The sequence below is a fragment of the Mytilus galloprovincialis genome, chromosome 13 (assembly GCF_965363235.1).
Source record: "Mytilus galloprovincialis chromosome 13, xbMytGall1.hap1.1, whole genome shotgun sequence".
Lineage (NCBI taxonomy): Eukaryota > Metazoa > Mollusca > Bivalvia > Mytilida > Mytilidae > Mytilus > Mytilus galloprovincialis.
This window is the reverse complement of record NC_134850.1, coordinates 42,958,729-42,978,042: the sequence shown is the minus strand read 5'-3', so window position 1 is coordinate 42,978,042 and position 19,314 is coordinate 42,958,729. Positions and strand designations below refer to the sequence as shown.

Sequence of the window (19,314 nt, the reverse complement as noted above, 5' to 3'; positions counted from 1 at the left end):
GATCATTCAGCTTAAGTTTTGTTGGAATTGGTTCAGTAGTGTCAGAGGAGAAGATGCTTGAAATGTTTACACCAACTACGGACGACGACAGAGGCAAAGCCTTCGGAACGATGAGCTAAAAACAAAGTCTGTGACCATATGATAATTAAACATCATTAACACAGAAATTTTTCTGTCAACAACATATATTTTTTAAAGAAAAACCTATGGAATTTAAATTAGAGATTTGATGCTATGGAGCCAAATTTTAGAAGATTTTTCGCTGATTTTATGTGCCATCTATACAAATATTCACCCATATTGAAAGAAATCAATCTGTAATATTTCAGATAATGAAAGAGATAAATGAATTATTTTTTTGATTTTCATTTGTAGTTCAAAGAGCCAAGGTTGTAAGCAAAATTTTATCAAATCAGCAACATAGCCTATTTACTGTTCCTTGACCTTAAAGTTTTGGCATCAGTGGACAGCAGGTAGAATTCAATTGTTCAACTTAGTTAACTGAGAAAATATATTGATATATTAAAATCTTCAAGGAGTGTCACAGAATGCGTGACATAGGGATGAACATGTGGCAGTGCTGTAAACAAATGATATAAAACTAAGATAATTACAAAAAACTGCAAAATTTCCGAAAAATTACTAACTCAGGGGCAGCAACAAAGGGTTGTCGAATTCATCTAAAAATTTCAGGGCAGATAACTTTAAATCTGATAAACATTTTTGCCACACAACAGATTTGCTCTAAATGCTTTAGTTTCAGAGATATTTTCCAAAAACTGCATTTTACCCTTATGTTCCATTTTTAGCTATGTCGGCCATGTTGTTTGGAAGGCAGGGTCATTGGACACAATTTTTAAACTAAAAACCCTAATGATGATTATGGCCAAGATTGATTAAATTTGTCTAGGTAGTTTCAGAGAAGAAGAATTTTGTAAAAGGTTACAAAAATTTACAAAAAATTATTAACAAGAATGTGTCCACAGTACACGGATGCCCCACTCACACTATCATTTTCTATGTTTAAAGGACTGTGAAATTGGAATAAATTCTCTAATTTGGCATTAAAATTAGAATGATCTTATCAAAGGAAACATGTATACTAAGTTTCAAGTTGATTGGACTTCTACTTTATCAAAAACTACCTTGACCAAAAACTTTAACCTGAAATTTGCACTATCATTTTCTATGTTCAGTGAACCGTAAAATTGGGGTCAAAACTCTAATTTGGCATTTAAATTAGAAAGATCATATCATAGGGCACATGTATACTAAGTTTCAAGTTGATTGGACTTCAACTTCATCAAAAACTACCTTGACCAAAAACTTTAACCTGAAATTTGCACTATCATTTTCTATGTTCAGTGAACCGTAAAATTGGGGGTCAAAACTCTAATTTGGCATTTAAATTAGAAAGATCATATCATAGGGCACATGTATACTAAGTTTCAAGTTGATTGGACTTCAACTTCATCAAAAACTACCTTGACCAAAAACTTTAACCTGAAATTTGCACTATCATTTTCTATGTTCAGTGAACCGTAAAATTGGGGTCAAAACTCTAATTTGGCATTTAAATTAGAAAGATCATATCATAGGGCACATGTATACTAAGTTTCAAGTTGATTGGACTTCAACTTCATCAAAAACTACCTTGACCAAAAACTTTAACCTGAAGCCAAAAACTTTAACCTGAAATTTGCACTATCATTTTCTATGTTCAGTGAACCGTAAAATTGGGGTCAAAACTCTAATTTGGCATTTAAATTAGAAAGATCATATCATAGGGCACATGTATACTAAGTTTCAAGTTGATTGGACTTCAACTTCATCAAAAACTACCTTGACCAAAAACTTTAACCTGAAGCCAAAAACTTTAACCTGAAATTTGCACTATCATTTTCTATCAGTGAACCGTAAAATTGGGGTCAAAACTCTAATTTGGCATTTAAATTAGAAAGATCATATCATAAGGAACATGTGTACTAAGTTTCAAGTTGATTGGACTTCAACTTCATCAAAAACTACCTCGACCAAAAACTTTAACCTGAAGCGGGACAGACGGACGAACGGACGAACGGACGAACGAACAGACGGACGAACGAACAGACGGACGAACGGACGCACAGACCAGAAAACATAATGCCCCTAAATGGGGCATAAAAATTGACTATAAGTATAAAGGACAATAACTCCTTAAGGGCTAGACTGACAATGTTGGTCATGGTTGCTCTAAATGCTTTAGTTTCAGAGATATAAGCCAAAAACTGCATTTTACTCCTATGTTTTATTTTTAGCCATGTTGGCCATGTCGGCCATGTTGGTTGGCAGGCGGGGTCAAAGAACATATTTTTAAAACTAGATACCCTTGTGATGATTGTGGCCAAGTCTGGCTAAATTTGGTCCAGTAGTTTCAGAGGAGAAGATTTTTGTAAAAGTTAACAGACGACGACGACGGACGCCAAGTTAAAAGAAAAGCTCACTTGACCTTTCAGGTCAGTTGATCTGAAAAGTGGTAATTTAGTCTGCTAACTCCACTGGTTTGCTGAGGGGACACAACTTACAATAACTGGTTCTGTAGGATCCGCTGGTAGTTGTGATTCTCCAATCAAAGTTAGGAAAATGACTGGTGGGTTTGCTATATCTGTTACATTGACAGTCAGCCATACTGTTACATTATTTGGTGGAATTTCTAAGTCATTTTGAACTTCCTGTAAGATGACTGGGAATGTCTGAATACCCTGACAGTTCTCACATGGTGTGAACAGCAGTCTGGAGATAAAACAGAATTAAATCAATATATATATATAGTTCTCACATTTAGTGAAAACCCAAAACAGTAAAATTTCCTTAAAATTACCAATTTAGGGGCAGCAACCAAGCAACGGGTTATCCGATTCATCTGAAAATTTCAGGACAGATACATTTTGCCCTGATAAACAATTTTACCCATTGTCAGATTTGCTCTAAATGCTTTGGTTTTTGAGTTATAAGCCAAAAACTGCATTTTACCCCTATGTTCTATTTTTAGCCATGGCGGCCATCTTGGTTGGATGGCCGGGTCACCGGACACATTTTTTAAACTAAATACCCCAAAGAAAATTGTGGTTAAGTTTTTATTTATTTGGCACAGTAGTTTCAGAGTAGAAGATTTTTGTAAAAGAATACTAAGATTTACGAAAAATGGTTATAAATTGACTATTAAGGACAATAACTCCTAAAAGGGTCAACTGACCATTTCGGTCATGTTGACTTATTTGTAAATCTTACCTTGCTGAACATTATTGCTGTTTACAGTTTATCTCTATCTATAACAATATTCAAGATAATAACCAAAAACAGTAAAATTTCCTTAAAATTACCAATTCAGGGGCAGCAACCTATCAACGGGTTGTCCGATTCAACTGAAATTTTCAGGACATATAGATTTTGACCTGATAACCAATTTAACCATTGTCAAATTTGCTCTAACTGCTTTGGTTTTTGAGTTATAAGCCAAAAACTGCATTTTACCCCTATGTTCTATTTTTAGCCATGGCGGCCATCTTGGTTGGACGGCCGGGTCACCGGACACATTTTTTAAACAAAATACCCCAAAGATGATTGTGGCCAAGTTTGTAATAATTTGGCCCAGTAGTTTCAGAGGAGAAGATTTTTGTAAAAGAATACTAAGATTTACGAACTAGAGGCTCTTAAGAGCCTGTGTCGCTCACCTTGTTCTATGTAAATATTAAACAAAGGACACAAATGGATTTATGACAAAATTGTATTTTGGTGATGGTGATGTGTTTGAAGTTCTTACTTTACTGAACGTTCTTGCTTCTTACAATTATATCTATAATGAACTTTGCCAATAAGTAACAGAGAAAAATATTTGGTAAAAATTTACATAAATTTACCAATTAATGAAAATTGTTAAAAATTGACTATAAAGGGCAATAACTCCTTAAGGGGTCAATTGACCATTTAGGTCATGTTGACTTATTTGTAGATCTTACTTTGATGAACATTATCGCTGTTTACAGTTTATCGCTATCTATAATAGTATTCAAGATAATAACCAAAAACAGCAAAATTTCTTTAAAAATTACCAATTGGAGGGCAGCAAACCAACAACCGGTTGTCCAATTTATTTGAATATGTCAGGGCAGATATATTTTGACTTGATTAACAATTTAACTCCTTGTCAGATTTCCTCTAAATGATTTGGTTTCAGAGTTATAAGCAAAAAACTACATTTTACCCGTTCTATTTTTAGCCGTGGTGGCCATCTTGGTTGGATTGCAAGGTCATCGGACACATTTTTCAAACAAAGTACCTCAAAGATGATTATGGCCAAGTTTGAAATAATTTGGCCCAGTAGTTTCAAAGGAGAAGATTTTTGTAAAAGATTACTTAGATTTACGAAAAATGGTTAAAAATTGACTATAAAGGGCAATAACTCCTAAAGGGGTCAACTGACCATTTCGGTCATGTTGACTTATTTGTAAATCTTACTTTGATGAACATTATTGCTGTTAACAGTTTATCTCTATCTATAATAATATTCAAGATAATAACCAAAAACAGCAAAATTTCCTCAAAATTACCAATTCAGGGGCAGCAACCCAACAACGGGTTGACCGATTCATCTGAAAATTTCAGAGCAGATAGATCTTGACCTGATAAACATTTTTACCCCCACATCAGATTTCCTCTAAATGTTTTGGTTTTTGAGTTATACGCCAAAACCTGCATTTTACCCCTATGTTCTATTTTCTATTTTTAGCCGTGGCGGCCATCTTGGTTGGATGACCCACGCCACACATTTTTTAAACTAGATACCCCAAAGATGATTGTGGCCAACCTAGGATTAATTTAGCTCATTAGTTTCAGAGGAGAAGATTTTTGTAAAAGATTACTTAGATTTATGAACTAGAGGCTCTAAAGAGCCTGTGTCGCTCACCTTGGTATAAGTGAATATTAAACAAAGGAAGCAGATGGATTCATGACAAAATTGTGTTTAGGTGATGGTGATGTGTTTGTACATCTTACTTTACTGAACATTCTTGCTCCTTACAATTATCTCTATCTATAATGATCTTGACCCAGTAGTTTCAGTGGAAAATGTTGGTAAAAATTTACAAATTTTATGAAAATTGTTAAAAATTGACTATAAAGGACAATAACTCCTTAGGGGGTCAACTGACCATTTTTGTCATGTTTGACTTATCTTTAGGTCTTACTTTGCTGTACATTATTGCTGTTTACAGTTTATCTCTATCTATAATAATATTCAAGATAATAACAAAAAACGTCAAAATTTTCTTAAAATTACCAATTATGGGGCAGCAACCCAACAACCGGTTGTCGGATCCATCTAAAAATTTCAGGACAGATAGATCTTGACATAATCAACAATTTCACTCCGTCAGATTTGTTCTAAATTCTTTGATTTTTGAGTTATAAGCCAAAAACTGCATTTTACCGTTATGTCCTATATTTAGCCGTGGCAGCCATCTTGGTTGGATGGCCGGGTCACCGGACACATTTTTTAAACTACATACCCCAAAGATGATTGTGGCCAAGTTTGGATTAATTTAGCCCAGTACAGCCCGTGTAACGTAAAAGTTAACAATACGAACGATGCCCGAACCATGAACGGACGATGCCCGAACGATGTACGTACGCTTCCCGAACGGTGTACGAATGCAAACGTAACGCTGACCGAACGTTGTACGGACGCTGAACGAATGATGTACGAACGAAACCATGTACCATAAACCATACCATAAACGATAAAATAAGCGCCCTTTAATCGTATATCCTATGGTTTGGCGTAAATCGTTTCATTTAGCGTATACCGTATCGTTTAGCGTACATCGTTTCGTTTAGCGTATATCGTATCGTTTAGCGTACATCGTTTCTTGGCGTGCATAGTTTCGTTTAGCGTATATGTTGTTTTTTTTAAATATCAAACATGAAATGTTTTCTGTTAAATCTTTTTATATAATATGCGTAAAATTCGGATCAATCAACATTTTTTTGAAAATAGCCTAAGGTATCACCCTTTTTTTTCAAATGAACAACAATTCAAGTTATTTTAGATGGAAGTCGGAATTAATGTAATGTTCTTAACGAAATATATTACGGGTCTTAAGGTTGACTTTTTGTTTAAAAAGATTATTAAATATTTTTTATGTATTCTCTTTTATAGCATGTATTTTAAAATCGACTGAATAGCAGTTTTATCTATATGTCGTAATTAAACCATTTAGTTTTGTATTATAGATGTTTTTATTAATTTCAAAATCAGACGAAAATAAACAAAATATTCGAGAAATTTCAAACAAAAACAATTACTTATTATGTGCCTCATCAACTCCAAACATAAATCCCTACCAATGTACAAACGATTGTGTATTATTTTACCAGTCCTATAAATGCACTTTACTTTAAAAAAAAAAAAAAAAATCATCAACAATTGTCCGGCAAAAAACTAGACCATTTCCCTCTATTCCTGATTTTTCTTATACCATTTTCCTTAATTTTCTTTTACGATTTTCCACTGTTCTTTATTTTGCCCGTTATACTCTTAGACTATTCTAATTTTGTATTTTTTTTTTTTTTTGCTTTATTTTCCTGTATTTATACCTCCTTAATTCGGAGCAACCCACCCTATGTATACATATGATACACACGGTCTATATGTCATCGCTTGTGCCGAAATACACATGTTTGCATAACACAGGATGTCCTTGTTCATATTTATTTTAAGTATTGAATGCTTTTTTTGTAACTTCATTGGGGTGTAAAAGCGTCGACCGAAGTACATTTTGTAAGGAGCGCTTCATTCTAAAAATGTGCGCACGGTTAACGCTTTTAAAACCGTATGAAGTTACAAAAAGAAGCATTCAATACTTATAAATACATTTTTTAGCTAGGATTATGAAAACACGATTTTTATCAAGTTTTTATTTAGTTTTCCTGTCAACTCTATTGTGGGACCTCGTGTTATCTTGAATGATACATTTTATTGTGTAATGAAATTGATTAAGAAATAACGCAAGATTGCAGTGTAGCCAATCAGAATAACGTATTATAATTCAATTCAAATCTTTATTGCCATAAAACTACATATTTATATGTATGTGACACAACATATAATGAAACATACATCTAATGTTATCATAACATTGTAAATGTCCTCCTAATGATACATCTAATAGTTGCCACTGGACATAAAACAGCTAACTATAAATTCATCCGTCATATTTTTGTTATTATGTGAAAATCAAACAACATGATGATACAATAATTATTGCAGATTTTCAATAATGGGAAATAATTGTAAACAAAACCACTCAATCACATCCCTACGACACAAATTAAAGTCTACCCTTTTCACATTAAAATACGTTATTTTTATCTATTTCAATCTATTCTGAATAATTTTAAACAATTTCAAATCAAACGGTCATTTTTCTTCTTTGCCATAAAAAAAAACAATTATTTTCATTTCTAATTTTAAACAAATCGATTGTTTTTCAATGGTCAGTGCCTGTCAGCATTTATAAAACCGTGTTTGCCAGAAAAAAAAAGCTACATAGAACAGGAAAATATCAATGTCTTAGAAATACTTCGAGTCCCTACCTGTATTTTCTAATTTCTGTTGTAATGTGTAATGCAAAGTGGTAATTCCTGAATACTATTTTGAACCAATCAAGTATCTAGGGTTAATAACAAATCTATGGACAGTAGTCTCTTTTTCTTTACTCGCAAAGTATTCACCTAAATCATGTTTTATTTATGAAAATTGTTCATTGCTGGCGAATGTTAAACATTGATCTCTAGGTTTTCAATTGTTTAGTTGTTAAGTTACTTTCTTATATCGCAAATCTGACATTTTATGGTAATTGTTGTTTGCATCCAATTGCATCAATGCATCTAAAAGATATAACGCGACACCGTACAAGAGTCGTTATTTTACATAAACTATTAGTATTTTTTTCTTTAACGAAAACGAAATACGAAACCACTTCTCGCAATTCGCTTTGGGGTTATTGTGCTTGTCTTTTGACAAAATATAGCATTGTTTCAAAAACAAAACATATAAGAGTAATATATAAAACTGAACTAGAGTGAAGAGTTGAGAAGTAGAAATTCCGAATTTTAATTGAATGTTTTAAATCTTAGTGTATTTCTGATATATTTCACCGTCACCAGCTAATAAAAGCAACATATAATTATATAATATTTTTGAGATGAACAATTTAAATTTTTTATACCAAACATTTAAAATTTTACTCGGCGTTTATAAATAGCAATGAAAGTAAAACATCTTATAAACGATAATCATTGATAGCAGGGGCGTAGCTAGAATGAAAAGGTGTGCAAGCAACAACCTTTACGGGACCCTTTTATCCAAATTTTTTTTTATTCAATTTTCGGTCATAGGACGGTAAAAAGAGAAGCTATATGTAGATAGGACTTATAAAAACATATGAATGTAAAACTATAAATAAATCTTCCGAATAGAGTAATATACATAAACAGCACATATTTGTGATACAGAATTTACTCAAAATTGTCAAAAATCTGCTCTTTGAGTCTAGGCAGAAACAAACTGCTCTATTACTTTGTCAATATTCACACTGAAATCCCGATGAATATGCAGTAATGCTAGTAACCAGTGGCGGATCCAGAAATTTTCATAAGTGGGGGGGCCGTTGATTACCTAAGAGGAGGCCCGTACCGGTCATGCTTCAGTTTTTCCAAGAAAAGGGGGCGCGGCCCCCCTGGGCCCCCTAAATCCGCCTCTGGTAATTGTCGTTGTTCATTGTTGATAGACATTTGTTTTCAACATATGTAGTACACTGATAGATCTCCATGGTAGCACTCTCGAGAAGTTATAAACCAGCGTACGTGTTCGGCATCGAGCGACCTCCCAATTGAATTGGTCAAAATCACATGCCAGGTAAGTTTCGTATGTCTCAGACAATGTTGCTATTTGTTAGTTTGTTATATTTCCTACAACACGATGAAGTAGATACAGCGCAAAGAAGCGATTTTTTGATAATACTAGACGCGACTCCATTCTCCAGATCCCTAATCATATGGTCTATGAACGCAACAATAATGAGACTTTCCAATACTGTTTTGGCGTGTTTGCAGGGTGAATGGCTCCGGTAGTCTGTCGACCACATCGCCTCGGCATATTTTCAACGATATCGACGGGTTCTGATTATTCTAATGCCGATTAGTACATCTCATTCCAAACTGATGAACCGTACACTGTAAAATGTGCTCCAAAACTACATGTCTTCGACTGAGTTTTACAAATTCAAATCTTGTAAAAGATACAAGTTACTGTCCGATTTTGTCATAATCTCCAATAAAACTTTTATTTTGAAACCAAATGCCGTTATCTAATGCTATTTCATCAATTAAAAAAGTGACAACATAGGCGTTACCTTTAACATTTATTTGATAAATTTTTATTTTGGCTTTTTTTTTTTGCATGCCGAATCGATGTGCACGCAACTGCGTGTTAGCGTATAGGGAGCTAGGCGCCTGGATAAAATTACTGTAAATGAGCCACTCTTTCTCAGGTTGAGATGGAATATGTTCGTTATTTGTTTTAACAAATTTAACAATCGAAACCTCTAAAAAATCGTCTTATGACAAGCACGAAAAATGGCAAAACTAAACTTCCAACAGCAGACAATGATTTCTAATTATACGATATTCTTTCAATGGATGTTTTAAATGCAATGCAGAACTTATCAAGTAAGACATTTCTTATCCCTTTTCAAATATGGAGTCACATGCACGAAAAAGTTTGTCTGACAGCATATTTCATCCTGGCCACAACTCCCCCACATCTACCTTGTAAAAATTTAATGGTATCTCCCTAGTGTCGATTTCGACCTCGAGCTTTAATGGTAACCGCAGAGAAATAGTCAATTGTAAGTCGATTTGCCACTATTCACCACCAACAAATAACCACAAGCTGAGTGAGGAGACTTTCCTGCTATAAGACGTCTAGAACTATTTTCAACCTTGTCGTCTTATTTTTTAAATTATATCATTGATGATCACTACAACGCTTTTACAAAATATTCGTTCTCGTGAAAACTAAGATTTGTTTAGCTTTCAAATTTTATCGTGGTCTCTTCTCATGATATAGCGGCTATTTGTATGTTGGCTTTACAGCTAATTTCCGTATGCATGTACAGCGAGACTTTGATTAGCTTGCTTGCTTAGTTTGTATATTTTACAATTGTAATTGGGATAATGTCCAATCAAATATAATATATACAGATTAAAATAGAGGAAAACACTAAATTCTTGAACAAATATATTGTAAAATGAACACCAAACAAATTTTGATAGAATAGTGTATTTTCTATGTTCTGGAAACTTCAAAATCCCATCAAGAATACTTAAATTAAAGTCCTAAGTTTAATAAAGTAAATATATATTTTTTAAAATATCATTTGCAAGGCTGCATGCCCATTGTATCTATCGTTTTCATATATTTCTTTTCCGCCATGCATAAGTTTAATCTTTACTTTTACTTTATTCTATATATATATAATTTGTTTCAGAGATCGATTTATGAACTTTATGCTTAAAATAATTAACCCACAATATATGTATATGGTATACGGCATTTATATACATGTACATGCATAATAATAATCCCTTAAATATATTTTAGTTGATTGATTGAAGTTGTTTTATGTCCAGGGTAAACTATGTCAAACATTTTTATGAAGAAAAATAGTTTCTAATTCGAAGGAAGGTTTTACGACATATTTTGCACAATGTAATTTAAAGTATTATTTCCTTGTTTCAAAGTAAAAAAAAAAAATATTATTTTTTTTTCATATTTAAAAAAAAAAACGTGGATTTGTTTTGTGATCAATAGAACTTACTGCGACCGGATTTATAATAATGTTTATATTTAGGTGTGTGCCAAATAGGGAAACAATAAACTGGTAATTGGTGACCATTTAGACTTCGTTTAGATAACACACGTCTTCAAAATTAATAGTTTAAAATAAAATTTTGGGAAGTTAAAATTTGAAAAGTGAAACGCTAAAATATATATACAAACCTATTCTATCACTTTGTTCTGAGCAGTCTTAAGGGAAATATATATTGAAACTGTAGGAGATCATAGTGGGGTTAACGACAACGAGCCAGCAATCAAACAACAAAAACACATAAGGACAGCTAGTGGGTAACATATATAGTGTTCACTAATAGATAGGTGTATATGTTTCAGACCATATGAGTATTTGGACCAAACGGTCCGGACCGTATACGTATACTCGTACGGTCCGACCATACGCGTACGGTCGGACCGTATGAGTATACGCATATGGTCTAGTACGAGCTAACCAGCTAACTATATATGTTATTAAATCATATGTGTTAAATTTAAACAAATTAACATTAATCACAATCTTTATATTTAGGTTTACTAGTTAATATTATTACAATTACACGGTTAAAATGAACAAATGAACAATTGAAATTAAATATCTGTTTAATTGTATATATCTTGTTCCTTATTTTGGTACTCTCAACCAATGTTACACTTGCTACCACAAGTAACGTATTAATATTTTTTACATTTACATGTTTGCAGTTTGTGTATGTTCCTTAGCATTTGCATTTTTCGTAAAGTTGCTAAATATTCTAAAACAATTGTCCTCCCACATTATATTTACTTCCAATATTTTCAATTTTAGTGTTCATAATTTAATTATTTTACTGAGTGATCGACATGCTAAATACAAGAGATTAACAGATTCAATTAGCGTGAATTTTTTAAATCAATAAAATATAAAAGTTTTTTTTTCAATCACAGTTAAACATTTTTTGAGAATTAAGTTATATTGATCTGTTATATGCATCTAATTAACTTTGCCAACTTCTTAATATAAGTCAGACCGTACGCGTACGGTCCGACCGTATGAGTATTTTGAAAAAAGTACGCATACGGTCCAGACAAATTGTCAAAAATGTCTATTCATCTGGCAAGCCGGACAAATAGCATTTTTACGGGTTTTCGCTATTAGTCCGACCAAAAATCATAATGATGAAGATATAGCATCGTGTTTTGAAGGTTTTAAATAAAGCACGAGTTGTTTTAAAATAATTATATTGTCTAACATCGTTTTATGAAGAAAAAAAACTCATTCTAATAAAAAAAAAAAAAAACTGTACATTTGATTCAGATTTTTTGTATTCTAATATTCTAAAGGAATTTGGGTAGGAGGGGGGATGATTCTGTCTTTTGTAGTTCTGCCTATGCATTTCATGTAAGGTAAATAGTCGGGCCAATCATTATTGACCTTATCTGTGATTCCAAAAGATCCTGAATTTATTGTTTCTGTGAAGTTTGGTTAAAGTAATGTCCCCATGTGATTATGCACGATTCTTAATCAGCGTAAACGTCAAGTAATGGACAAACAACCCAACGAGAAAAATATAATTTAAGAAGCATCTACATGTACATGTATAACTAGTTTTGAGTTAGAGAAATCATTCAATGCCATATGATTCTATTCAGATTTGTGCGTTTTTCGATTTACGAATAAGTCAATAGGATAAAAAAAGTAATTGAAGCAAAAAAAAAAAAGATACATGAAATAACGAATTAACATAAGTTTGAAATACCTAGGTGCATTTAATAAAACAACATTTGAACTTATTAATACATTTTTTTCATATTATTGTAATTTATGTTTATGTTCCCGATATGGAGTTCTTCTAAAATTAAATATAACTTGAATGAGTATTTATGGTGTATATACATGTATCACACGTGCTATCTACATGTACAATATACGAAAATGACACGGCTGGGTATTGTAAAGTTACTGAATGAAGATTACTGTCAAGTGTATATCCCCGGGCGAAGAATTTACTGGTTTGTTAAAACGGTTAGGTGTAATTTGTCACATTGTAAAGGTTTGAATCGCGCTCATCTCTTTTTTTTTTTTAATATGAAATGCGCCAATAAATGAAACTTGACATATTCCCCATTTCCATTCTCAATTTGATTAATTGTGTCATATAATTAACTTCGAAACGATTAACCTATTTTACACGTACATGTAACATTAAAATACTGACTTCAACTGTTGAATAACTTTATAATAACTAAAATTACTAAAATTTGAAATTATGTACTTCTCCTTCCGTATGCCATGTTTTTTGTGTCAATTCTATCTTTCCATCAGGTCCCTAGTGCACTATTTTTTTCTAAGTGCAATAAGGAGGCCCTTTCAGTTTGCGGTATCTGTACATGTAAATACCGGAAAGGACCTCATCAGTGCACTAAGAAGAAACATTTGAAAACAAGTCTATAATATTTGCGCAATTAAATGATTGTTTTATTGGCGCAAATGAAAGTTGCAGTTTTTACAATAGGTGATGCAAAATAAGAATTGGCGTAATTAACTTGTGGTGCAAATTAATTCTTTTCTAGCGAAACTGGATATCGGCCTTCAAAACATTGTGTGTACATAAACAAAACAGTATTCATCTTTTACGCAGTCTAGCCGGAGAATAAAAGTTTTTGCAATTTGTGGGGGAGTTTAATTTTAGAATTTAATTAACAAGAAGATCGTTACAGACCTTAAGTGAATCGGAAAATGAGCTATGCGCGATGAAAGGGAAAAGTTTGGTGCGTCGATAACAAATTTCATGGATGCATGTGATAACTGTAAAATGTCAAGTCTTTAAATAACACCCATTTGTAGAACTGATTATTTCGATCTTTCAAATATGTGTAGAATAATAATTAAAAAATATATTATTTAGTCTCTTTCATATAAATACTGTATTTGTATTTGATCATCGATTGCAAACATAACTTCCAGTGAGAAATATTTCATGTATTCGTACAAAGAACAAATCAACTTCTTTTAGAATACAATTGAATGGTTATTTAGGTAAATGATTTACGACAGAATAAGTGAAACTTGTCCAGAAGCTCACCTCTGAAATAAAGAAATATAAAAAAGGTAGAGTTATTTTTTAATTCTGTATTTTACTCATAATGTACTTAAGCACTTTTTACAGTAAAAAACAGTTTTAACACTGACAGCAGGAATCACAAGCGACGCTCGTTCCATAGATATCTTCAAAGAATTTTTATATACCCCTGGCAGTTTTCGGTTTATATCAGACTCTCACATTGAGGAGAACAAATACCATGCATGGATGTGTTGGCTTTTTTTTTTTAATACATTTAGATATGAAACATGTACTTCATATAGAGCCTCATGTATAGAACATTCTTTATAATTTATTGTGTCAAGGAAATATTTGGATCAGAGAAATGTTTGGCGGAGGAGAGAGAGAGAGACATAGAGAGCCTGACTTATATCGCGGTATTTGGTCTAATGTTATTCATGTCAAAATGTGATTGGAGGAAACGTTTCCCATTCGTTTTATATATATTCCATATTGATTGAATCCAATCCAAACTAATATTTTGTTTTATCCCGAATCTTTTTATATTAAATCACTTTATCTTATAACTATAATAATTGAAATAACTTTCTGAAATAAAACCCTAACATACGTGTATATCAGACGTTTAACAAAACGATATACCATACGATTGATGAAACGCTAAACGATATCACATACCATACGATAAACGAAACGCTAAACGCTAAACGCTAAACCATACCATAAACCATACGACAAATAAAACGATTAACGATACCATGAACCATACGTTATACAAAACCATTAACGATAACATTTACCATACGATGAACGAACGATGAACGAACGCTGACCGAACGTTGTACGGACGCTATACGAATGATATACGAACGATGACCGAACTCTATACGAACGATTACCGAACGCTGTACGTACGCTAACCGAACGAAATAAGTGTTAACTTTTACGTTACAGGGACTGTAGTTTCAGAGGGGAAGATTTTTCTAAAAGATTACTAAGATTTACGAAAAATGGTTAAAAATTGACTATAAAGGGCAATAACTCCTTAAGGGGTCAACTGACCATTTCGGTCATGTTGACTTATTTGTAAATCTTACTTTGCTGAACATTATTGCTGTTTACAGTTTATCTCTATCTATAATAATATTCAAGATAATAACCAAAAACAACAAAATTTCCATAAAATTACCAATTCAGGGGCAGCAACCCATCAACGGGTTGTCCGATTCATCTGAAAATTTCAGGGCAGATAGATCTTGACCTGATAAACAATTTTACTTCATGTCCGATTACTTTAAATGCTTTGGTTTTTGAGTTATATGCCAAAAACTGAATTTTATTCCTATGTTCTATTTTTAGCTGTGGCGGCCATCTTGGTTGGTTGGCCGGGTCACCGGACACATTTTGTAAACTAGATACCCCAATGATGATTGTGGCCAAGTTTGATTAAATTTGGCTTAGTAGTTTCAGAGGAGAAGATTTTTGTAAAAGTTAACGACGACGGACGCAGGACGACGACGGACGACGGACGCCGGACGCAAAGTGATGGGAAAAGCTCACTTGGCCCTTCGGGCCAGGTGAGCTAAAAATGGTTAAAAATTGACTGTAAAGGGCAATAACTCCTTAAGGGGTCAACTGACCATTTCGGTCATGTTGACTTATTTGTAAATCTTACTTTGATGAACATTATTGCTGTTATAGTTTATCTCTATCTATAACTAGAGGCTCTAAAGAGCCTGTGTCGCTCACCTTGGTCTTGTGCATAATAGACATTTACGGAAAGTCTCGGTAACAACTGTTGATACCGACTCTGACAGGTAAAATGAAGGGGTCGTCTCAAAATACTAAATAGTACAAAATAATTAGCTTTTCAAGGTAAAATTTGGAAACATTTACACAAGATTTTACACCATAATTTATTTAATCAAATAAATTTGTCTTCTGTTAACAAATCATGCACAAGTCTCCACAAACTGTCTGAGTTTTTGTCTTGTGTGTCATAAGTTAACAAATTACCCATCACTTTACAATTTATTTAGGCCAACCTCAACCATGGCATGTTTGACAATAATTCTCTATTCTGCCGGATTCCGATTTGGATAAATTTTATCCATTAAAGGGCCCTAGGAAGGTCAAATAATTAAAAGAATGAAATGAATCAATTTTTGAAGAAAACTTCGTGAATAAGGAGGGTGAAGATATAAAAGTGGAAAAATCTGTAGAAAAAATTCTTTTCTAACATAATCCATTATTATTTACAACACAAATATTGAAATTAACTTTTGAATAGGTAAGCATACATGTCGTTTGAAAAAAATATTCTGGAAAACTCACTCAACCCCCTCCCCTTCTGTACAAATCCAGATTTTCGAGAAAAAAGGGGCCAGGAATATTTGTTTGTTCCAAAAGGGGGCCAGAATTATTTTTAGAATGTCTGATAACGGGGGCCGGCACAGTGATCCGCTTCTTAATCCGCCTCTGCCTCTTTTTCCGTAAATTTATATTTTGAAATCGAATTAAGCTAATTGAAATATCAAAATGCAATTTTGCTTTGTACTTTTGGAGTTTGATTTACAAAAAATGTCTAGCTATAAAATATAGTATTATATTATGCGAGATAATTTTTTTTTTCGTTTTCAGAGATCGAGCGCACCCTTTTGGTTAAACTAACAATTTACGTGTTATCGGCATAATTCTAGGGAAACATATTGAATATAGCTTTGCCATAATTATTTTATCTTTGCATTGTTGGAAAATATTGATATATTAAATGTGTTAAGCTTTTTGATGGAAAGATTGAGATGACAGAATGCACATTATATTAAAATAAGGTTTATACATATCTATGGCATTATAGATGAAAGATATAAACCATTCAATATAACATATCTGGCTTTATATACGACATGTACATGTGTATGAGCTTGACAAAATATCTGATTGAAATGTGCTATTACGAAAACTCGGATTTTAAATTTTGATTTTTAATGTCGATGGAGCGATAGTATGCTCCGTTTATGGGCTCCTCGTGAATCACATTAAATTAGCTTTTGAGACGACCCCAGTCATTTTTGCTGTCAGAGTCGGAGTCAACAGTCGGATCCGAGACTTTCCGTAAATCTCTATTAAACAATGGACACGGATAAATTCATGACATAATTGTGTTTTGGTGATAGTGATGTGTTTGTATATCTTACTTAACATTCTTGTTGCTACAATTATCTCTATCTATAATGAACTTGGCCCAGTAATTACAGTGGAAAATATTTTCTAAAAGATTACTAAGATTTACGAAAAAATGGTTAAAAATTGACTATAAAGGGCAATAACTCCTTCAGGGGTCAACTGAACATTTTGGTCATGCTGACTTATTTGTAAATCTTACTTTGCTGAACATTATTGCTGTTAACAGTTTATCTTTATCTATAATAATATTCAAGATAATAACCAACCAGATGCTCCGCAGGGCGTAGCTTTATACGACCGCAGAGGTTGAACCCTGAACAGTTGGGGCAAGTATGGACACAACATTCAAGCTGGATTCAGCTCTAAATTTGGATTGTGATTAAATAGTTGACACAGCATAGGTTTCTGACACAGAATGAATGTGTTCTAATGAACTTATAATTTTTGTTTTCTCTTAGAGCAATTCACTATGTTGTTGAATATTAATCCTCTCAAAAAAATGTTTGAAGAAATTTTCTTTTTTATTTATGAAATTTCAAATGAGAAAAATTGAACCCAATTTTTTTAATCACATTCCCCTTTCCCTTATTCCAAAACTAATCTCAATTAAAATTTCTAATGGAGTTTGCAACAATAACTACTCATTTAAATACATCATAAAATATTAAGATGTAAAAAAACTGCTTGTTATCACTGAATGGTAAAGATTATTTTAATTTATCAGTTGGTAGTAAAAAGTGAATATACATTGTATATTGTATATAACAAAGATTTAAGTTGATTCTAGACAAAGAAAGATAACTCCAATTAAAAAAAATCTTGCTATTGCACAATATTTTGCAATTAGATATTTCTTGCTTACTATTCTGGACAAAGAAAGATAACTCTAATTAAAAAAAAATTTGCTATTTCACAATATTGTGCAATTAGATATTTCTTGCCATTGCGCAATACTGTGCAATTGAAAAGACTTGCTATTGCACAATACTTAATATAATAATTATGGATCCTGATTTGGACCAACTTGAAAACTGGGCCCATAATAAAAAATCTAAGTACATTTTTGGATTCAGCATATCAAAGAACCCCAAGATTTCAATTTTTGTTAAAATCAGACTAAGTTTAATTTTGGACCCTTTGGACTTTAGTGTAGACCAATTTGAAAACAGGACCAAAAATGAAGAATCTACATACACAGTTAGATTTGGTATATCAAAGAACCCCATTTATTCAATTTTTGATGAAATCAAACAAAGTTTAATTTTGGACCCCGATTTGGACCAACTTGAAAACTGGGCCAATAATCAAGAATCTAAGTACATTTTTAGATTCAGCATATCAAAGAACCTAACTGATTCATTTTTTGTCAAAATCAAACTAAGTTTAATTTTGGACCCTTTGGACCTTAATGTAGACCAATTTGAAAAGGGGACCAAAAGTTAAGAATCTACATACACAGTCATGACAGTTAGATTCGGCATATCAAAGAACCCCAATTATTCAATTTTGATGAAATCAAACAAAGTTTAATTTTGGACCCTTTGGGCCCCTTATTCTGTTGGGACCAAAACTCCCAAAATCAATACCAACCTTCCTTTTATGGTCATAAACCTTGTGTTTAAATTTCATAGATTTCTATTTACTTATACTAACGTTATGGTGCGAAAACCAAGAAAAATGCTTATTTGGGTCCCTTTTTGGCCCCTAATTCCTAAACTGTTGGGACCTAAACTCCCAAAATCAATACCAACCTTCCTTTTGTAGTCATTAACATTGTGTTTAAATTTCATTGATTTCTATTTACTTAAACTAAAGTTATTGTGCGAAAACCAAGAATAATGCTTATTTGGGCCCTTTTTTGGCCCCTAATTCCTAAACTGTTGAAACCAAAACTCCCAAAATCAATCCCAACCGTTCTTTTGTGGTCATAAACCTTGTGTCAAAATTTCATAGATTTCTATTAACTTAAACTAAAGTTATAGTGCGAAAACCAAGAAAATGCTTATTTGGGCCCTTTTTGGCCCCTAATTCCTAAAATGTTGGGACCAAAACTCCCAAAATCAATACCAACCTTCCTTTTGTGGTCATAAACCTTGTGTTAAAATTTCATAGATTTCCATTCACTTTTACTAAAGTTAGAGTGCGAAAACT

At 32.7% G+C, this 19,314-nt stretch overlaps 1 protein-coding gene across 1 annotated transcript in view; it reads right to left on the bottom strand.

Moving 5' to 3' along the window:
- LOC143056125 (uncharacterized) overlaps window positions 1-19,314 on the bottom strand; it is a 240,686-nt gene that overhangs the window by 22,751 nt on the left and 198,621 nt on the right. Inside the window, exon 76 of the mRNA XM_076229211.1 lies at window positions 2,565-2,772. Within this exon, the coding sequence (XP_076085326.1) occupies window positions 2,565-2,772 (208 nt within the window). The remainder of the gene's footprint in view (window positions 1-2,564; window positions 2,773-19,314) is intronic.